General features: G+C 34.0%; 1 protein-coding gene across 1 annotated transcript; it reads left to right on the top strand.

The window, feature by feature from the left end:
* Positions 1-8531: 8531 nt before the first annotated feature.
* Positions 8532-9478, top strand: LBD1 (LOB domain-containing protein 1). Its single transcript, XM_086670798.1, has 2 exons — positions 8532-8835; positions 8958-9478. The coding sequence occupies exons 1-2, from the start codon at positions 8608-8610 to the stop codon at positions 9333-9335; spliced, it is 606 nt and encodes a 201-aa protein (XP_086526924.1). The 5' UTR covers positions 8532-8607; the 3' UTR covers positions 9336-9478.
* The last annotated feature ends 14313 nt before the right edge of the window (positions 9479-23791 follow it).

Below are 23791 nucleotides of genomic sequence, written 5' to 3'. Positions count from 1 at the left end.
TTTTACTATGGGGTCCAACTTACACTTTGTGAAAGAAAGTTAGACAAGACTTACTAGTTATTTCATTTATGAGTAAATGGGTTTAGAAATAAAATTGGTAGGAGAAGTGGGTTCCAACTTTTTGTGGAATTGACAGAAGACCTGAAAAAAGAAGAGAGGATCGAAAGACACTTGGAGTGTGATGTTGTCTAGAATATGTAAATCATAGACCAGATAAAAGGAAGAAGGGAGAGGAAGAAGAAGAAGAACTAGTAATAGCTGTTCTTTCAACAAAAAAAAAAAAACTAGTAATAGCTGTTTGCCGTGTGAGAAAAAAATAAAGAAAGACCAGACAAGAGAACCCGTGTGGACCTTTATCCAACCAATCTAAATTACCCAAATGAGGTCCAGCCGGATGATTCCATCCATGTTTTTTTTTTTTTTTTGTTAAAAGTCATCCATGTTTTTCTTCGAGGTTATGGAAAAGATGCGATTACTAAAAATATCAGTTTTGTAATGTAATTTCTCGAAATCACATTATTTTACCGCTTAAGTTGAATTAATAATTAAAAACGCATAAAGTCCGACAACATCTGTTTTATTTAGTGTATAAATTATATAGGATAAATCTTGATGATAAACTACTTTCACTGAGATTCGATCTCAAAACCTCATATGGCTTAAAAGGGATGTCCTGCCACTACACCAAACAGTGGGAGACAATTATTTAATCAACAATTATAAAGAAAAAAAAGGGTAAGTAATCTCCCATCTTTTTTGGTTTGGGATGCTTTATCTTAGCAATAAATTTATTCCGCTTAAGATATGATTTATGATTCTTTTTCGTACAAAATATTATACTTGAAATGTGATTTCTAGTAATTGTATTTCATTCATACTTAGGATCCATCATAGATGACCCAAGGACTTCCTTAACATTTGATTGTATAATCAATGAGGAGATTTCAACTTTAACCCGCCAAAATCCCCTTTTTACAAATCTCTCATGAGTTTTCCTTTACTTATAAGTAAGCAATGATGGTTTTACTTTCAAGAAATTATTTGTGGAGGACCTGGGTGTCTTTAAGTGAATAGGAGCTTACTTTTTAAAATGTATGATGTTTGATAAGATTAGTGTTTTGTTGCAAGAAATCATAAAATCATAATTTGTCGGGATTATATTCTCTCATATTCATCGTCAAGACAATCCTCAGACAGACATGTTGGCAAAATGAACAAGAAGTCAATCTGAAAAACGGCACCGCACCCTTAGTTCCTTGTGTAGCAGGGATATTTAAGTTTTTTTTTTTTTGATGAAGAGGATATTTAAGTTATGGTGGGTGATTTGGAGAAATACAAAAATTATCCGACTACAAAGTTTTGGGCGGAAATAAATTTTTTTAAAATATTTTGTTTCCTCCAAACACTTAAACCCTCAGGTTGTGTTTGATATCAGGAAAATAATTTAATGGAAATAAAAGAGTTCCATGGAAAGTCTTCCACGGAATTTATTCCATGGAAATAAGAGTTCTTTCGTTTGGTAGTCATTTATTATTCTGCGGAATTACGAACTCTGTTATTTGGTTGACAACTAACTTCTACGAATATAATATTCAATCAAGAATTTTTATTCACTCTTTATGTAGTCAAATGACATTCTTACTTTTATCTTGCCAAAATTACATTTTCATCCTTATGCTGTCGAAATTACACTTTTACCCTTATATTTTCAAAATAACAACGTAAGAATAAAAAAGAGATTTTACTAATATAAAAGGGTAAAATTGTCATTTTAATGTAAAAATGTGGACATGTCATTTTTACAAGATAAAGGTAAGAATGTCATTCAGACACATAAGGTTAAAAATGTCATTTTGATATTATGAAGGGTAAAAATTTCATTTTGGCAACATAAGGGTAAAATGCCAATTTGATATTATAAAAGGGTAAAATGTAATTTTGGCTATATAAAGCCAAAATGTCATTTTGACAACTTTGTAAACATTTCATCTGGTAAGAAGGACAAAAATGTAATTTGCTCAATGTATAAGTACAAGTTTATTTTGCTACATTTTATGAGTAAAAATGTCATTTTGAACGTATATGGAGATAAATATTAGGTTTCAAGTATCCGAATATATTAAAATATTTTTATTTTGATTTTTTACTTTCCATGGAAACTAATTCCAAGGGGGGACAAGGAATTAAAAGTGGACTATTTCATGGAAATAGATTCTCTAGGAAATTATACTTCGTATCAAACGGTGGAAATACCTATTTCTATGGAAATTCTTTTATTTTCATCGAAATAGGAGATGTCAAACACGCCCTTACATTTTCAACTTCTTCCTCTCCCAATTCTACCATGAAAACTGGCGACTTCCACCATAAATTCCGACGACCTCCACAACAAATCCCGATCACATTTTCATCATCTTCGACAACTCTCATCTTCTCTCCCTCGGTTCTCTCTCTCTCTCTCTCTCTCTCTCTTTTTTCTCTCTCTCCCTCTCTATCTTCGGCGAAGGGGAGAAGCCCCTTCGCCGGAACTCTGGTTTCCAGACAAAATCAGATCTGGTTTCGTTTGGAAACCAGACGTCACAAGATCTGGTCTCGTCTGGTTTCAAACCAGACGAGTCTAGTTTGAAATTCACTCCTTCGTCGGAGATAGTGAGAGAAAAGAGAAGAAAGGGAGAGAGAGAGAGAGAGAGAGAGAACGAAGTCGCCGGTCGTTGTCGGCTAACTTCGGCCAGCGAATTACTGCCGACGACTTTAAGGATTTGTTTGGTTTATGTGTTTTGAAATTTCCGTTTTTTCCCTAAATAATTTTCTTATTTTCCCAAATCAGCCGCTTTAAGTTATTCATCTCATTTCTTTGGAATCTAATTTCAGTTCAATGCAATTCTATAACAGAATTTAAAAAATAAATGAGAATTAAAAAGTTACAGAATTCCAACCTCCCATCAAATAGGTTAAAAGAAGCATATCATGTTGTCTTGTTATTGGCGAACTTGTACAAAATGTACATTCCACGTTTTTTTTCTCCTAATATCTTTCCATTAAAAACGCCATCGTACCTAATATGGAGACCATTACTAACTATCATTTTCCCCTACTGGCATTGGCAGACATTGTTGGTTGACAATCAATTTAAATTACTATAAGCATTTTTATATCTCTTATGCTAGTATAATACTTAACATGTAACTCATAATCACTGTATATTGACTTAGATGGATTACAAAATTACTCAAAAATGTATTATGAATGGCCAAAACTCAAAGTTGAAAGACTATGAAACCTCGGACATCTTTTGTGCAAGGGATTTAAAATCATTCCCCTAAATGAAATTCTAAACGATAACGACACATACGTTACATTTTTCAAATTAACATGTACCAGATCAGTCGTTGGTTAGTTTTCTTGAAGTGGGTGTCAATTACGGCAACGAGAGATCATAATTGCATTTGTCAGTCAATCTCATAGTTGTAACTTCATCCTCTATTTCTAGAGGAAATTCAAAGTCTTCTTTCTTGGGGACAAGGAAATTCTAAGATTGTGAATTCAATCACAATTCCAGTTTTTGATGTTTAAGTCTTTTACTTGTGATTTGTTTTGGTTTAGTGTGAAATTGGTTCAAGGAATTACTATTTAGGGTCATTATCATGAGATTAGATAAGTTATTTAATATAAAGTTTAACCTTCTTATTGATTCTTCTAAAAAAGTTCTTTTATTGATTGATTAATAGTGAAGTGAACCACTAATTTGGTATATGGCTAAAAAAAAATAGTATATATTCTTTATCTTTATATTCTTAAAGTCCAATGGGAAGACTCTTTTACTAAATTTAGGTAGAGTGGGAAGAAAAAAATGTTATAACGATAATTCCTCCTAAGAGTAGGTTAGTAGATTAAAATGGTGGCATATATTTTTGAAATATATCTGAGTTAGTTTTACCTTAAATCTTTAAATTTGGTGCGAATGGATAAAGGAAAACAAAAATTAGAATAGGTTCGTCAATGTCAACTTAAATATTTTTTTTGCTTAACTAATTAAAAAAATATGTATTCTTTCACCAAAAGAACATTAGAAAGAACCCATCAACCAATTTCATAGATTACAGTATGGGTCACTCTTAATTGAAATCATTGTTGTCTAATTCAACTACTTCCACCATTTCATGTTAAACGAAATCAAAATTGGGTTGGGTTTTTCAAAGTCAAGGAAATTGTAGACTTATAATAAAATAATTTCCTTACAGAGGTTAAACTCATTTTGAAAATCCCACTACAATACAAAAATGTGGTATTTACTTTTTGACTCCTAATTTATGATCAACTTCTCTTTTAGCCCTATATTTTGTAAATTAAAAAATGATTTGTTTTTCTCAAAACCGTCAGTGAGTTGATTATTTTTCCTCAATTACCCTTCCCATAAGAATTAATTGTTTCTTCTTCTTATTTCTTATTTCTTATTTCTTATTTCTTCCTTCTTTATTTTCTTCTCTCTTATTCCGTGTCCTTTCTCTAAAATTCTTCTTTTCTTTTTCCATATTATTCTTCTTCACTCTAAATTTCTAACTATAACCTCATCAGATATATACAAGAACAACACGAAATGTTTGTCAAAACTAAGTAGAAAAACAACTTCACTGCGCTATCAACGATTAAATCAAATAGCTTCCGACACCAAACCATTTTGCATACCTAGAAACGACAGATGTCTATGCAAAAATATCTCTATCACCATTAAATCAAACACAATTCTCTCATCATCAACAACCCCAAAATTTGCATACATATCAAGTAATGCAGTTTGAAGAATATTGTTTTGGAAAACCCAGATTCGATTATTGAGTATGAGCTTGTTTACATTCTATGATTGTCGGAATTCAAACTCAATCGTTGAGAATGAAAGAGAAGGTGAAACCATTTGGGGAAACACCTTATCTATGCTTTTAGGCGTAAAGAGAAAGATAGATGACTTGAATTGGTGGCGGAGGGCATGAGAACGGATGAGAGATGTCCAAAGGAACTGATTCCCACCGTGGAGAATTTGGTCAAGTGCATTGAGAGCTATTTTAAATTGGGGATGATAATTATATCTTAGAAGATTCATTAGAATTCAACAATTACCCCTACTCATCTCAAAACCCATGTTAAGAAACCCAATTCCACTTCGAATTCCACCAAAAAATCTTCAAATCTAACCAAAATTTCCACGCCCAAGAACAAACCCCAGTTTACAACTACACCAAAAATGTTTTCGGAGAAAAAATCCACTAAGATTAAATCCAAGAACCAAGAAATGAAAACCCAATTTGCAAAAAAAAAAACATAAACCCATAATTTCAGATTGGATGGATTTTAATGATGATTTTGTTTCTGAATTCAGAGATCTATCCATAGCATTTTGTAAAACCCTGTTACCTGATCTAGAAAAAATGTCAATAACATCCAAAGCTTATATCTTTAAAGCAAAGCAAGAAATTACAGAGGGATATTTAAACTATTTGTTGGTAACAAATATGGATCCACAATTGCTTTAATAATTTCTTGTATCTTCGCTCTTATTCCTCTTATTTTAGTCTCTCAAATCTTTTAGAAATTCAAATCTTATTTCTCTGTCCAAAATATTTTGATTTTTATTCAGGTTTTACTTGTCAATTTATTTCTCAATCATCTCAACTTGATTTTCTTGTTTGAAATGTCTGCTTCAGAAATTTTTAAAGAGGGAGTTTAGAGATAGAAATAGAAAGTTAGGAGTTTCCTATCATCTGTTGGTCACAAAAATGAGTTTAATGAAAGAAAAGAAGAAGAATAAATTTAGAGAGTAGAAGAATAAATTTAGAGAGAATAAGAAGAAATAAGCAAAAAAGAAGATGAAATTTAGAGAGAAGAAGAAATAAGGAATAGGAAAAGAAAAAGCAATTAAGTTTTATAGAAAGGGTAATTTAGAAAATAAAATAATCAGTTGTTAGAGTGTAACTGACGATTTTATAAAAAGGGGACTGTTTTTTAATTTAGAAAAACAAGAGTCCAGAAAAGAAGTCGATCACAACTAGGTGACCAAAAAGGAAATAACCCTTAGTATCATTAGAAGTCTGGAGAGAGAAATAAATTTCTCACCTGTGTTTTCTTCCACGTGGTCGAACGAGATGACCGGGGCAGACTCCTCAACTAATTATGGGACCCGCATGGTGACGGGGTACTAGTCTGACTGAAATCAGTATCCTTTGATTGCCACGTCATCAGTTCTCACGATGGTGGTAGGAAGATTGTCCTGTCTCATTGGTGCCAAACATTATTCTTTCTCATTTATTTCTTCTCTTCGGGTTCTAATTCTAATTCAAAGTTCTCTTAATTTAATGAAACTCTTGGTCTTGTATTTAATCCTTTAGGTCATGACTCAATGTTTGGGTCATGAACATAATGTGATTCTTAGACATTCTCATAACGCAGTTTCTGAGAATCAAATTAATGAGTTTGATCAAGAATAGGATTTCGAATCCTGATAGATTCATAACTTGGTGTCTGGTTCACATAGGAATATGAATGTAAAGTTTTGTAAAAGTCATGTTATATCATTTTACTTAAACTACATCAATAAGACGTGAGCTTTGTTATATATTTTAATCAGTAGTATCTACTCAAATTTGTAGATATGAAATAGTAACGCGATACACCAATTTGAGTAGTATTAAAGATTTATTTAAAATAAATAAAGATCTCGGTTATGTTTTTTTTGATATTATGAAATCGATTGGAATGAAAAAAGAACAACAACAAAAAAAAACAGAGAGAGGGAGAGAGATTACGTTCTAGCGAGAGCTGCTATAGTGGTGGCAGTAACTCTAAGTAGTGAGTTTAAATTTTGTTACCAGTAAAAGTAATCAAATAGAATCAGAATCAACTGGAGTAAAAAATATAATGCCGACATAAAAAGAAAATAGTTGCAAAATGACACTGAACGACTATTTAAAGCATATAAACGAGTTACATTTGAATTAAAAGTTAATTATATGAAACATGTTGAATTGACTATTGCACACCTAAGATAAACTCAGTTTATCTACAATTAAGCAACACATAAGCAAGTCAACACGTGCAAGGGCTAATTCAAAGTACCACAATTAAAGGAGATAATAGAATTAGCTTGCGATTTAATCCTATTTAGGTGTGGCTTGAATGTAACACATTTTTTATCTAACATTTATGCAGAGGCGTTTGTATACATTTTTTGGTTGAAACGGAGATGTACGTATATTATCTATCTTGATGTTACAAAGAATTAGAATAATGAAAAATATTTAATATATAACAACTTTTCCAAATTCCTTAGGTCAAGGGTTAGCTCATAACATAGTTTGAAATTTTTAGAAAAGTGATTAGATGTTTTCTTATAATTGGTGTCTTCTTAACTGAAAGGAACTTATGAAATCATTTTTTATAATTATTATTCTAGAGAGATAAAGATAGGTAGTTGAAATGGTGGATGATATCAAAATGAAAAGCAAGTTTTTTTCACTAAGATATTGGCGAATTATTTTCTCGTCCGAAAATTTACAGTACGATTCAGACTCAAAGTATTCAATTTAGACCAAATACGAGCAAACTATTTTGAAATTGAGGATAATGAAATTTGTTAAGACTAGTCTTTCCAAATTTGAGGTAGGGAAGAAACTGAATTGAACTTGAATCAATTTTCTAATTTTTACTTACCTTTTCAACTAACAGAACCGGTTTGCTCTGTTCTAAGTTCACACACTAGAACCCATAAATCCAATAAAATTGGAACCGACCAGTTGAATTGTTAGATTAAGGGTTGTTTGGTAATTGCAAAACTAGTATAAGACTTGTAAATTGTAATCATAATTTTAGAACTTCTCATCTTTGTTTGGAAGGGAAGGCTTTCAACTGAACCCAAACAATTCATAGCATAACTAGCGGACTACATTGACACATACACACATGATTGTAATCTCTAGTACCAAACAAACCTTTTAAATGTGCTTTTGACTTTTTGAACTTATTCTAGAATAGCAAGAAATATCAAATATGGAGTAGGAGTAAAAGGCCATAATTTACCCAAAATGTGATTATCTCAATTGCCTCTCATCGATATTTACGAAAAAAGAATCTCACTTAAGATTTGGCGTGTCATCTTCTCTACATACATATTTTTTTAAAAAATTTTAATTCAAACAATTCTGATACAGATAACCGAAATTTAAACCCCACCCAAACTAAAACAGGTCACAATCAGATGAGATTTAGAGAGAGAATATTCACCAAGAGTGGCAGGTTGTCTCTCTTGAGTGACTGTATCACTCTCTAATATTTACATATAAACTTTTCTTGTCTTTTAGACTGAAGAGAAACAAAAGTTGGGAGAAATGGGAGCCTATGGGCATGTATCTTTTCACTAATTTCTTACATGTACGAATGACGTCATCATCCCATTGAGGACAATTTTGCTTCTTTAATTTGTCTATTTCCTCCTATTGGTAAACTCTCTTTCCCTATTTATATGTCCAACTCCCTACCAAATTGGGAGTAACCCATCTCAAACCCTCTCTCTCTCTCTCTTAACTCTTTTTATTTCCTTGTCTCTCCGACTTCACTAAAATGGGTTCAAGTGACACGACCACCACCACCACCACTACAACCACCTCTTCTCCCGTATCTCCACCACCTACTCCGGTGGTAGTTAGTCCTTGTGCCGCCTGCAAGATTCTCCGGCGAAGGTGCGTAGAAAAATGCGTTTTGGCTCCTTATTTTCCTCCCAATGAACCTCTTAAATTCACAACTGCTCACAGAGTATTTGGCGCCAGCAATATCATCAAAATGCTACAGGTAATTAATTTCTTATTTAATTAAATTACTTAAAATTAACACAATATTATACTAGCATTGAGAAAATTATTTTTTATTTTATTAAATTCCATAATTTTGAAGAAATTAAATTTGTTTTTCAGGAACTACCCGAAGAACAGAGAGCAGATGCAGTAAGTAGTATGGTTTACGAGGCGAATTCACGAATTCGTGACCCGATTTATGGGACAGCAGGAACAATTTGTCAACTTCATAAACAAGTTAATGATCTTCAAGCTCAATTAGCAAAAGCTCAAGCTGAAATAGTTAATATGCAATGCCAACAAGCTAATTTAGTAGCATTAATTTGTATGGAAATGAATCATAATTCTCAACAACTATACCAACCACCACCACCACCACCCATTTCTCCATTATCACCATCGCCGGAGCAACTGCTTGACGGCGGTTTCTTCAACAATGATGGGTTCTTATTTGATGACATTAGTGTTGGTTCAGTTTGGGAACCATTATGGACATGATCAAGTTTAGAAATTAGATTATTAGAGACAAAATTAATTAATAATTGAGATCAAGTCTTTGATTAATTCTCTTAACTCCTACACTAATTGTATACACTTTTCTAGGGGATGGGGGTGATAATGAAGAAAGTTAGTTGGATAAATTATTGAATAATTTCTTACTTTAGTAGGAAATTATTAAGTAAAGGTAGTTAATTGATATATTATTTGTAAGAATAAAAGTCATTTCTTATGAGTCAAAATGAGACCTAAAAGTATTTCAAAAAAGGAAAATTAATCAACTTTAATTAAGTGGATTTTGTGGAATAATTTACTTCATTTTGTTCTTATTTATTAGGCCAATATATTTATTATGAGATATGTGACTCGACGCTAATAAGAATAAAACATGGGTTTTTATTATCAAGGATAATAAAGAATATTTGCTAAACTAGTTAGTATTTGTACAACGTTTTTCTTTTGTAATTTTACGTTCCAAGACGTTTTTATTGCTTATTTTAATAAATTATGGATTCTAAAATAATGTTGAATTTGGTGATCCAATTTTGTGCCACCATTAACCATTGTCAATGTTGATGTTTACTTAAATTGGAGTTTGCTTGTCAAACCATCCCTTGAAATCTTCCTTTTCTTCGCTTCTTTTTGGGGAGAATGACTTTTTTCTTTGTTGAAAGGAGGAGAATGACTTATTAAAAGAATTTTGTTCTCATGTGCTTTGATTTTCATTTTGGATTGAAATCTCATGTGCTTTGATAGTTTTCTCATGATTTTGGATTTTCTCTTGTGCATTAGAAGCCTTTAAACCTTAATAGGTTTTATACTTTTATAGGTTTAATTTCACCACTAGTATATATATCAAAAATATGAACTATTCGAAAAAAAAAAAATTAAATCTGAAAGTGGCTTAGTACTATGTATTATTTATGATAGACCATCAATATTAGCTTCTACACTTTCTTCGTATTCGTTGAATTTTCTCCTTCTCTCAAATAATTTTATTTTGTAACCCATCTACATCAGAGAAAAAAGCGGAGCAAACTAGAAAGAAGAAAACACTCCAAATAAAATAAAAATAATATCGAATTAAGGGGACAGAACAATCCTCGTTGGACAGTGCGAAGATTTAAAATAGCGAACTGGTCACTTATGAAGGACCAAAAAAGATATTAACCATTAAAAAGTCTATCTTAGGAAGAATGTATATCACCTGGTTTGTCAGGTGAGAATGATGGACAAGAAAACAGGAGACATGGGCGTCGGCAGTTAAAAGATGCTTCTGCTTTCTCATTAGTTTGATGGCTCCAAAAGCAAAATTATAGACAACATCTCAAAGGAACATGCCTTTTCCTTTTTCTACTTTCTATAACCAAGAATATTGTCTTATAAACAAAACCCAAATATATTGTGTGCAAGTGTGTTGACTATTTACAATTTCCTCTTTTATTTTGATTAGGGTTTCCATATCTTATTTCATTCACCAAACTCTACTAGCCAAAATAAGACTTTGCATTTTTAAAGGGTTGTTAAAAGACTGTGTTCATATAAAACTAGTTAAGGAAAATGAATTAATAATAACAAACAGAGAGTATTTAATGGTGATATACCAGGAGAACAAAAGTCATTCTATGTTACTTCAAACAATAGTATCTTCATTTGGATTCATTTTAAGTCTGATTTATATAGTCACATAATTAGTTTTAGGTTAGCCATTTAGACAAGTTGACATGAGCCAAAAATCTCATGTGACGTCTTTAAGTCATAATAGTTATCGATATTATCTCCGCTTGTGACACTAAGCCTCAAGGCCAATAGGTACTGGGATTTTTCCTTCACAAAGGCTCTACTTAAGCCAACTTATATAGATGGTTTCGTCGCTTACTAAGTTTGAGTATGCATCTATAGCCAAGTAGTCAGACTCCTGTCACGACCAATGTGAGATTATCACAATTTTCCACCCTCAACAACGAGTAGTCTTGGCCTCTGATATTATTTGAGATGCCCCAAACTTTAGTAGTCAATAATAGATTCCTCCCGTCCGACACCCTAACCCATGTCCAACACGTACGGGATTTTGTTCTATGTGAAGGCTCAACGAGCCCACCCAAAAGTCTTCGTCGATTATTAAACTTGAGCATGCACTTATAGCTCAAACTTCAGAATCTCTTGCGAGCAATGTGAGACTATTACATCTCAAAACAAATACAATCAATTTGAAATACAAATACATATTTTTAAAGTGTTATTGTAATTGTAGGACTACGGGAGTGACACTGCGAGATAAATATATATTATTAAGTAAAGGTGTAAGATTTTAAATATCGGTAGCATTGAACTTATTTGTTGATTTCATAACCCAAATAAGCTTCTAAATGTGATTTTGATCATCTACATTCTACAAATGGAGGTGTAAACCGAAACAAATTTTAAGTAAGAATTCACTGCCAATTACCAGTTTGAATGTACATAAGTGACGAAAATATTGATCTTTTGATAAAGTGAAGGACCGACAAAAAGACATACAAATGTAATCTCATTATTTGACATAATAATGTGAAATATGTCTTATCATTTGGATAAGTTGTTGACTAGGTTGAAGTGGAAAACCCCAAAACAAGTTTATAAATCATAAAACCCTTTCCTACTGTTATTATTTTTGTATGTAAAGATAGTTTTAAAAGGAGATTTAGATTTCTACATGAAATTATTTTTTTATGATTCCCATTAGATTAAATATAACCTTTTTTTTATGTGATTGGTAAGGCTTTTTGGTATTCTTCTAATTTAAAAACTTTCAATTTACTCAATAATGTGATTTTTTCAAAATCTGAAATGACATTTAAAACATAAAGACCCCAAATAGAAAAAAAGAAAAACATGAGAGATGATTAGTAATAAGATATTAAGGTGGGAAAGCCAAAGTTTAGGCCTAAAGTGAGTAGGTTAAAGATGTCTTGTCAATGTCTAAAGTTTTTTTGTTAATGGGAAAGGAGATTATAGGGGTTTGAGGTAGGTCATATTGAAATTTAAGCCCTAATAGCAAATATAACCAACTTCTTCAATATACACAAGTAAATAATTCACTTTTGCATAATTGCATATGTTTGTTTTTGTGTGTTATTTTCTTTCTCATATTAAGGTTTTTTGTATGAGATATCGAGTACATTTGAATACACCAAGTGTTGAATATCCTTTCTCATCTCTTCTGCTTTCTAACTAAACCAACTCTCATCTTTTCTAATATAAAACTATATATATATTCTTTTTAGTTAGTTCATGGCTGATATTTATGGAAAAAGTCAGTGGGCGAATAGTCTAAAATAAAAAATAAATTGGATCTAAGGTCCAAACTTAATATAAAATAGGTAAAAAGTCTATTTTTTCTAATATTTGTTTTTGTTTCGTAAAAATTTACAAATGTATTCCTAATGTGTTGATTGTTTAGTGAATGTGTAGATATGTGTAAGAATAAGTTTTTTTTTTGTACGCGAGTCAAATTGCGTGAAGTATAACATTAAAATGTATAGGGTTATTTACGTTTTGTTTAATACAAGATAACGACGTCATGCAAACATGATTCTTTGGGTGATCTCAAAAGATGGTATATAAGAAAATGATATGTTTGGTACATTTCAAATTTATATGTTTTTGGACTTTTGGCCTATTTTTTGTTAATAATATACTTATTGTGCTATATGCAACTTCGATTTTGCTAAGGACAACTATTAGACAAAAATAACTAAATAAAACTAACAAAAATTGTGTCCTAAATTGCTAACCAACACCAACACCAGAAATCAAGTATAACCGAATCTCTCCTCCATTCTATACACAACTCTAAAAAAATTATTACACAAAATAAGTAAATAGAATTAATTGAATTTTGTCGTAAGTTGCTAAACCCAACACTAAAAGAAAAAAAATCAAATATAATCGAATCGAATTTTTTCTCAAAATTCAAATTTCTATTACCATAATGAATTATTCATAAATAAAATCTATTCGAACATTAAACTAAAAAGTTAACCAAATATTAACAGTAAAATTTATTCGAACATTAAAATAAAAAGTTAACCAAATTTATTCGATTTACCAATTCTTTCTCATTATCTTTCAGTCGACCTGGGTAAGAATGCCCTATCAATGACTCTGGTATCATATGGTTATGATGCCCGCAAATAACCTTTACTACTATGACTTAGTCAAGCTTAGTTTAAACCTCAATAGCATATATTTCATTAAATCAAACCGTGTTCATGGATTAGAATTTTGGTTTATCAAGTCCAACGGGTATTTATAGATTATAATTTTGGTTTATCGTGTCCAACGGATATTGTTCAACAAAAAAAATCCAACGGATATATTTTCAACAAAAAAAATCTCATGGGATATTCATAAAATCATACTACATAAAATCACTATGTATATTTTTAAGCTTAGTTTAAACCTTAATAATGTATATTTCGTAAAATCATACTACATAAAAAAATGTATATTTTTTAAAAACCTATAACACGTTTAAGTATTTTTTTTTTTTTTAAATATTAGATAACACTAATACAACCAATTTTATTTTTGTTTAATAATTTAATAAAAGAAAAAGTTGTTTCTAGTAAATAATTTTGGGAAGTTAAAACATAGTTGTATTTAGCAATCTAAGATTCAAAAAGTTATTTGCTAGATAAAACCAATAAATCGATCTCCGGTGTTGTTTAGCAATTTAATAAAAAATAAATGGTTGTGTCTAGCAAATAGCTTTATGAAGCAATTATGAAGCTTCGTTTAGCATTTCTGATTTGGGGTGAAATTTTTATTGGGAGCTCTTCAATACTAAAAGATGTAATTCATTTTTTATATGTAACATAGTAAAGAAAATTTCACTTCAGATTACGTCTTTAACGACAAAAAATTTAGATTTTTATTATCTAAAAAAGTGAATGAAAACAGTAATTATTAAATTTCAAATTCCGTAATCATTAACATAAAAACATACCAATTAAGTTACTTGCAATTTACTATTTTTTTTTGTTGCAAATGTAATTTACTATTTTTTTTATGAAAGGAAATTGCATTAAACAACAAAATGCATACAAAGTCTCTAGAGTAAAGTGGGAACAAAAGAAGGTACAACATATCAAATTTCTCTCTGCCCATTACGTCTACCCCATTTCGCTAGAGCGTCTGCCTGGACGTTGCATTCCCTTGAAACATAGGTGAAGATAATGCTTGAGAACTTATCTTTAAGAGCTATCGCTTGTTTCAAGATCTTCTTGGATTGCCAACGAAGCCCTTCACTGTTACCGTTGATGAACTGGATCAACGCTTAATTGTCACTCTCTATGTGCACGTGATTGATGCCCAATTGTATTTCCCATAACATACTAGAATGAATTGTCATGCTTTCACATTCTTTCGCGTTCTGGCATCGCACTGAGTCGGCAGCTGCTACGATACAGTCTGCTTCTACATTGTGAATGATGCAACCAATACCTGCTGGTTCGGTAATTGTGGAGAAGGAAGCGTCGACGTTTAACTTTAGCAATGGTGTCGATGGAGGTTTCCATTTTTTTATTCTTTGGTTTTGCCCTGCATTTGTTATTGATAATAGACTCAATTCTGAGTGGAGTGGTAGAGAAATTGTTGATCCGTGAGATCATTTGTATCGGTGTTTGTTTATTGGTTGAAAAGCAATTTCCGCACCTGGCTTTCCAAATAAACCATAGTATTTTAGCATATAAATTGTTAGTCTCTTCATCTAGGCTTTTCCATTGTTTTATCCATTGATTTACCATAGTTAATTGATCCGTTCTGACCTGAAAATGAAACCAAATCCATTGTTTTATCCATTGATTTACCAGAGTTAATTGATCCGTTCTGACCTGAAAATGAAACCAAATTGCTTTCGCAAGAGAACAATGTAACATCACATGGCCTAAAGTTTTATCTTTTACTGGTAGACTGTTCATACAAACCTTCCGATTTTGTCTTTTACTGGTAGACTGTTCGTACAAACCTTCCGATGTTACATTGTTTTATCCATTGATTTACCAGAGTTAATTGATCCGTTCTGAACTGAAAATGAAACCAAATTGCTTTCGAAAGAGAACAATGTAACATCACATGGTCTAAAGTTTCGTATTCATTACAGTTAATACAAGAGTAAGAGTTGCCAATAAACCTTCCGATTTTGTCTTTTACTGGTAGACTGTTCGTACAACACTTCCATAAAAATAATTTTACGCGCGGGATCGTATTCATATTCCAAATAAAGAACCAATCATTTTTATCGTGCATTAGTTCTGTACTCCGTGACCTAAGAAAATTATACATGGATTTAATCGAGAAGTTACCTGATTTAGTCAACGTCAATGTTGGTCTGTCTGCAAGTTTATGCTCGCCATTGAGCTGCAAATATCACTATTAAAATAATTATTTATGACACTCATATTCCAGTGATTATTAGTTATGAGTTGCGCCACCCTTCGAGCCGCTCTAATTAAGGAGAGGGGGAGGGTGATTGGGAATCCATAGTCATGCCAGACATTGATGTGATTACCTTTGTTAATATCCCAGAATACCAGACTCTCCACCTGATTGAACTGTTTGCTAATAGATTTCCAAGGCCAGGAGTGATTAGCTTTGGGATGAGAATAAGCCTGTCAATGGATATCCGAATATTCGACATCCGATCCGCATTCGTATTCGAATTTAAAAAAATATCCGAAATTTCGGATTCGGATTCGGATATTCCTTATCGGATATCTGCTTATCGGATATCGGACACGGATACACTCATATTCGATCCGATAAATATCCGTATCCGATAAGATATATAAAAAATTAATAAAAATTTAAATTTATTCGTAATAATATATAAAATGTATTGCTGACATTTATTATTTAGATCTAATGGTTAAAAATTTAAAAAAAAAAATTGAAATTTTGTTAAAGTTTCGGATATCGTATGTTATCCGATATCCGTTAATATTATCAGATTCGGATATTGATTTCTAATATCCGTCGGATAATTATCGGAATCGGATATTCGGATAGCTTATCGGATTCGGATACGGATATGCCTATATCCGATCCGATAAGCTACCGTTTACAGGCCTAGATGGGAAGGTTTTTTAGATTTTGGTAAGTATTTCCCTTTAAGCACTTGAACCCATATAGCTTGAGGGTTATTCAGAAGGCGCCAATTAATCTTGTTGAGAAAGGCTTGATTATCAAGAAGGGGAAGGCTAAAGCCCAATCGGCCAAGTTTGCGAGGCTTGCAAATGGCTGACCAGTTCAGAGTGTGGAAGGTTTTGGATTTTCCCCACCTAAAAGTCCTTTGAAGGGACTCGATGCTGGTGCAAATGCCTTAAGGGATGGCAAAGCACTGCATTTGGTATCGGGAACGGCCGCTGCGATCGTTGAAATAACTACCGAGCGACCAGCTTGGGAAAGAAGATTAGTTTGCCACTTGGCGAGTTTGTTTTTTATCTGGGTAAGAAGAGGCTGGAAGGCTTGCTTTTTATTCATATCAATGAAAAGATTGGTACCAAGGTACTTATCCTCGGAGGATTGGTGGACCTTGAGTTCGAATGATCATCCGTTTGAATTTAGATGCGAGTTCTTGGAGAAGAAAATGTTGGATTTAGAGTAATTTATCACCTGCCCGGACGCCTCACTGAATTCCTTCAGGGTTTGCCCATTTTTGGAATGATGTCGATGGAGGTATCCATTTTTGATTCTTTGGTTTTGCCCTGCATTTGTTATTGAAATAGACTCAATTCTGAGTGGAGTGGTAGAGAAATTGTTGATCCGTGAGATCATTTGTATTGGTGTTTGTTTATTGGTTGAAAAGTAGTTTTCGCACCTGACTTTCCAAATAAACCATAATATTTTAGCATATAAATTGTTAGTCTCTTCATCTAGGCTTTTCCATTGTTTTATCCATTGATTTACCAGAGTTAATTGATCCGTTCTGACCTGAAAATGAAACCAAATTGCTTTTGCAAGAGAACAATGTACATCACATGGTCTAAAGTTTTGTATTCATTACAGTTAATACAAGAGTAAGAGTTGCCAATAAACCTTCCGATTTTGTCTTTTACTGGTAGACTGTTCGTACAACACTTCCATAAAAATAATTTTATGCGCGGGATCGTATTCATATTCCAAATAAAGAACCAATCATTTTTATCGTGCATTAGTTCTGCACTCCCTAACCTAAGAAAATTATACATGGATTTAATCGAGAAGTTACCTGATTTAGTCAACGCCCATGTTGGTCTGTCTTCTTGGTCTGCCTGCAAGTTTACTCTCGCTATTGAGCTGTAAATATCACTATTAAAATAATTATTTATGACACTCATATTCCAGTTATTTTTAGTTATGAGTTGCGCCACCCTTCGAGCCGCTCTGATTAATGAGAGGGGGAGGGTGATTGGGAATCCATAGTCATGCCAGATATGGATGTGATTACCTTTGTTAATATCCCAGAATACCAGACTCTCCACCTGATTGAACTGTTTGCTAATAGATTTCCAAGGCCAGGAGTGATTAGCTTTGGGATGAGAATAAGCCTGTCAATGGATATCCGAATATTCGACATCCGATCCGCATTCGTATTCCAATTTTTAAAAAATATCCGAAATTTCGGATTCGGATATGAATTCGGATATTCCTTATCGGATATCTGCTTATCGGATATCGGACACAGATACACTCATATTCGATCCGACAAGATATATAAAAAATTAATAAAAATTTAAATTTATTCATAATAACATATAAAATGTATGGTTGACATTTATTATGTGGATCTAATGGTTAAAAATTTAAAGAAAAAAATTTGAAATTTTGTTAAAGTTTCGGATATCGTATATTATCCGATATCCGTTAATATTATCGGATTCAGATATTGATTTTTAATATCCGTCGGATAATTATCGGATTCGGATATTCGGATAGCTTATCGGATTCGGATACGGATATGCCTATATCCGATCCGATAAGCTACCGTTTACAGGCCTAGATGGGAAGGTTTTTTAGATTTAGGTAAGTATTTCCCTTTAAGCACTTGAACCCAAATAGCTTGAGGGTTATTCAGAAGGCGCCAATTAATCTTGTTGAGAAAGGCTTGATTATCAAGCGGGGGAGGCTAAAGCCCAATCCGCCAAGTTTGCGAGGCTTGCAAATGGCTGACCAGTTCAGAGTGTGGAAGGTTTTGGATTTTCCTCACCTGAAAGTCCTTTGAAGGGACTCGATGCTGGTGCAAATGCCTTTAGGGATGGCAAAACACTGCATTTGGTATCGGGAACGGCCGCTGCGATCGTTGAAATAACTACCGAGCGACCAGCTTAGGAAAGAAGATTAGTTTGTGATGAGACATGAAAATGACCCATCCGAATCTCTTAATTTGGACCAGTTAGTCTAATTCGAGCAGTTACTCTGATAAATTGTGTGTTTCTTTTGTCCAGGTGTCTTTTACAGAGTTCAACGCGAAGTACAGATAAAATCGGGAGAAAGACATGCTAGGGGCGTTATGGTCATTTGCTGGTACTGGAAATCTTAACCAACGTTTGGTGCTCGGATGAGAAGTGGGGTCCATGACAAGTCCGTAGGAGAAAACAGGAGTCAAATCGGAGTCCGTGTGAAGAAACTATGATAGGTCAAAGTGCGAGTCAAAACAAATTGGCCAAAGATCAATATAGATCTCTCATCAACACATGGCAGACGCAGAGCGCGCAACAAATGCACGGCAGCAAGGCAGGTGCGGGCTATTTTTGGGCGAGACGGGTGTGCTTCATGCTTTTCTCTATCACACTAGACAGATCGAACGGTCATATACACGTGGATGCATACGAAGACCGTTACAACCTCCTAAAATATCCCGCGTTCCACCGAATCCTTCTTTAATGAAAACTCTTTCTCCAGCAACGTTGACAACTTGACATTCCTATAATATTGGGTCTTCCCCATTTTAGGTTATTTCAAATAACAAAGAAGGGGGAAGAGAGGCAGAGGAGATTTGGAAGGATGATTTGAAAATATTCACGTGATGGTCACCCACATCACTGGTAAAGTGTTGTCATTCTCTCCTTAATCTTATTCTAGTGAGAGAAGGGAGAGTCCTTTATATAGAAATATAGGGAGCTGAATATTTTTACAGCAAAGAGAAGGAAAAAGATGGAAAGTGGGATTCAATGGTGAACAGAGATAGAAAGAGATAACTGAATATTAGCAAGATTGAGATTCGGCTCTATCATGGGAGATGATTGAAGATGACAGAGAAGATATCTTTTTTTCTCAGAGAGAGAGAGAGACATTTCAGTGAGATATTCTTTATGGACACAGAGATGGCTTAATCAAAGGAGATATCTTATTTACATTTGAGGGAAAGAAAGAGATTTAGAGGGGGTTGTCACTGTTTGCTTCTTCTTATCTATATAAGTATCACAGAGAGCAACCATAGAGATATCTCATCTGGTTTAAAATAGTAGAGAGAGAGATAAATAATCAATTGAAATATATTTATTTCTTCTTTATTTTTGTTTCTCTGGAGTTTTCTTTATTCATAGTTGTATGAGAGAGAGGTATTGGAAGAAGTTTAAAATAGTAGAGAGAGAAAACAGTGAAGAAGACGAGAAAACTGAGTGGAAAAAAATTTTCCCACTGGGAAAATATTTTCGAGAAGATGAGAAAATTAATTTCCCTAAGGGCCTGTTTGTTTCTAAAACAGTAAAAACAGAGGGAAAATATTTTCCTTAGGGGTGCGTTTGGCTGCAACAAGGAAAATCAGCAAAAAAAGTTAAATTCTTTTCCTTTTTTCTCTTATACTTCATATTTATTATTGTTAATCTCTTTAATCATGATTAGCTAAGACTCTCCATCTAGGATTTTATTTAGAGATATATTTTTGATTGATTACTCTTGATTATGCTGCATAGTTTAATTTGTTTTAGTTTGTTAAATATCTTTTCTATTCATTATCTATACTTTTAGGTTTGATACATCATGCTTAGGTTAAATCCTTTAATGGTGTATACTTATCACTTGATAGATAATAGTTTAGAGGTTTGTTTTTCAAAATAAACACAATTACATTGTTATGATTTATCGGTTTTAACGAAAACATCTCCCGGAATTAGGTTAGTTCATTATCCGAAATTCTGAGTTATAGGAAAAGAGAATTAATCATTTTAAGTATTTGTTCCAAAAAGTGATTTTATAGAGTGGATTCTAAAATCCTAGGCTCTCCCCCATTTGAGTTCCTTGTATCATTATTTGTTTTATTATTTTGTTCTTTATTATTTTATCACCAAAACCACAAAACCAATTTTCAAACAAAACTGTATGATGTCTAAGTTTTAGAATAGGTTTGACTAGTCTCGGCGGATCGACCCCGGTCTTACCGGGATTTTATTGCTTGACCACCGTGCACTTGCGGTGTAGACCTATTTAAGGAAACTTTTTAGGCCCATCAGTTTGCCACTTGGCGAGTTTGTTTTTTATCTGGGTAAGAAGAGGCTGGAAGGCTTGCTTTTTATTCCGATCAATGAAAAGATTGGTACCAAGGTACTTATCTCCCGCGGAGGATTGGTGGACCTTGAGTTCACGAATGATCATCCGTTTGAATATAGGTGCGAGTTCTTGGAGAAGAAAATGTTGGATTTAGAGTAATTTATCATATGCCCGGACGCATCACTGAATTCCTTCAGGGTTTGCTTGTGCTGGTAGATATTCTCGAGAGAGTTTTGCGCGAAGATGATACAATCGTCTGCGAATAGAAGATGTTTGATAGTGAGTTTCGAGTTGGGGATGGGAAAACCTATAAAGGGAGTGTTGTTATTGTTCTTCTCCAATAATCGACTGAGGCCTTCCATGGCAATGGAGAACAAGAAAGGAGAGAGCGGGTCGCCTTGTCTGATCCCTCGACTAACGTCAAAAGTCAAGCCAGTGCGACCATTGATAAGAACCGCCATTGAGCTGGTAGCTAGGCAGATATTAATGACATTAATCCAAGCCGGGGAGAAGCCCATAAGTCTCATGATGTTGTTCAAGTAGCTCCACTCAATGCGATCAAAGGCCTTCGACATGTCTAGCTTAAGACCCAAGTAGCTTTTAGGCCCCTTGATCTTTTTAAAAGAATGAATTAGCTCCTGACTGATAATATTATTATCAATGATTTGCCTACCGGGCACGTAAGCGGTCTAAAAAGGAGAGATAAGATCAGACAAGACAGGCTTGAGTCGGTTCGTCATAATTTTAGTAATGATCTTATAGGTAGTGTTAAGCAGACTGATCGGTCTTTAGTTAGCAGGAGATTAAGGGGTTTAGCTTTAGGGAGGAGACATATATGAGTGTGGTTAGAATGAGCTGGAAGAGAAACATTGCTAAAGAATTTGGAGACCATGAGAATAATGTCTTCATGCACTGTGTCCCAGTTGGCCTGGTAGAAGAAAGGAGGGTAACCATCCGAACCCGGGGCTGCTCCTGGTTTAAGAGAGAAAGTGGCTTTTCGAATTTCCTCCACAGAAGGGATCGCAATCAAAGCCTCATTTTGAGTGTGAGTAAGTTGGGGAGAGAAGCACTCAATAAGGTTAGGGGACATGGTAGAGCCAGCAGTCGAGGAGATATTTAGAAGGTGGTTGGACAAGATGGCTGAGATTTCAACCTCGTCATTGGTCCACGAGTTATCATCCTTTTTAATAGAATGAATTCGATTCTTGCGATTTCTAGTGGTAGCTTTAGCATGAAAATATTGGGTGTTTCTGTCTCCAAGATTGATATTCGCAATACGCGATTTTTCTTTCCACAAGCTTTCCTGTTGAAGCAACAGAGTTTCGATCTGAGTGAAAGTCTCCTTAAAAGCTTCCAGATCTTTTATAGATTAGATCTTTTTGGTGAGAAGTTTGATGTTAGGCCGCTGTTTTGGGGAAAGCATTAAAGTTTCCGGGGAAGACGGTGGAAAACAAAAAAAAGTTAAACCAAACACCCCTTTAAAGTCGCCGGAAAAAAGTCGCCGGCCGGATGTTGCCGGCGACTTCATCATCTTCTCTTTCTTCTCTTTCTCTTTCTTCTCTCTCTTCTCCCTCTCTTTCTTCTCAATGTCTCCGGCGAAGGAGAGGAGCCCCTTCGCCAGAGCTCGTCTGGTTGAAGAACAAACCAGACGAGATTTGGTTTGTTCTTCAAACCAGACTTCCGACGAAGGGGCTCCTCCCCTTCGCCGGAGATGGAGAAAAAAAAAAAAAAGTTCGCCGGAAATGGTGTAGTCGTCGGAGATGGTGGAGTCGCCGGAGAAAGGAAGAAGAAGCTGAAAAGGATTTGGTTGTTTGGGGGAAATAAAAAAATCTAATTTTTTTTTTTGGTTCCACGCAAAACTTCACACCCTGAAACTATTTAGCTTTCCCCAAAGCGCTGGCCTTGATGTTATTATCCAGATGACCGAAAACTTCTTTGTTCCATTTCGAAAGCTTGATGGCTAAGGAGTTGAGTTTTGCTTGAATGGGATTGGAAAGAGTGAGCCAGTTAGTTTCGATGAATTGAGCACACTTGGGATGGGACATTCAGGTGTGTATGAACTTGAAAGGTTTTCGACCAAGGGAAGAGTTAACTTTAGTGGTAAGAAGGATAGGGTTATGGTCCGAGCCCAGAGTAGGAAGATGAGTGAGACTGAGGATAAATGGTAATCCACTTATAATTGACCAGAGCGCGGTCGAGACTCTCCTGTATGAGGTTGCCTTTAAATTGTTTGTTAGACCAAGTATAAGGATAACCAGAGAAGCCAATGTCATGTAATCCCAGATCGTTTATTGCTTGCTTGCAATGGAGCACATATGGATTGTGGGCGTCTTTACCACCCATCTTTTCAGAAGGGTCCAGAATGCAATTGAGGTCTCCAATGACAAGCCACAGGTGCTGGTTAGGAGGGATGTGTCTGACCAGATTCTCCCACGGTTTCATCTTGTTATTGTCGTAAGGGCATCTATAAAAGCCCGTGAGATAGAAAAGACTACTATTATCCACCTGGGTGCCCTTAACATGAATCATGTTGTGGTCAACATAAAGAATCTCTATATTGTACTATTTAGAAAAGAAAAATATAAAGAAAATGTAGTATTGGACTCAGGACCTCGAGTTTGGAAATCCAAGAAAATTCACTGAGCATTTTTTATTCCTAAGTAACATGATTTCATTAACAAGTTGGAGCATTGCTACATGAAGAAATTAAGTGGAGATGGTGATTCCATTCTCGACTTTACCCAGAGATTGTCTAGTAGTTTTGGCCATATCTTCAACTCTGAGATTGGCCTCTCTATTTACATGGTTATACACTTATACTTAAAAAAAGACTTAATTTTCAAACATTATACCAAAACTGATTAATTGAGATAGTATTGGATTCTTCTTAGGGGGTGTACACGAGCCGAGCTCTTAACGAGCTGCTCGAGCTCGGCTCGACTATT

Source organism: Eschscholzia californica, unplaced genomic scaffold (assembly GCF_041429995.1).
Source record: "Eschscholzia californica isolate CP2 unplaced genomic scaffold, dmEscCali1.0.p SCAF_1, whole genome shotgun sequence".
Classification (NCBI taxonomy): Eukaryota; Viridiplantae; Streptophyta; class Magnoliopsida; order Ranunculales; family Papaveraceae; genus Eschscholzia; species Eschscholzia californica.
This window is presented reverse-complemented; position numbering and strand designations above follow the sequence as displayed.

Excerpts from the sequence above, each read along its gene's own strand:
- LBD1 (XM_086670798.1), top strand. The coding sequence starts at position 8,608 with ATGGGTTCAAGTGACACGACCACCACCACCACCACTACAACCACCTCT. Across the intron at positions 8,836-8,957 it reads ATATCATCAAAATGCTACAG|GAACTACCCGAAGAACAGAG; the intron begins GTAATTAATTTC and ends TTTGTTTTTCAG.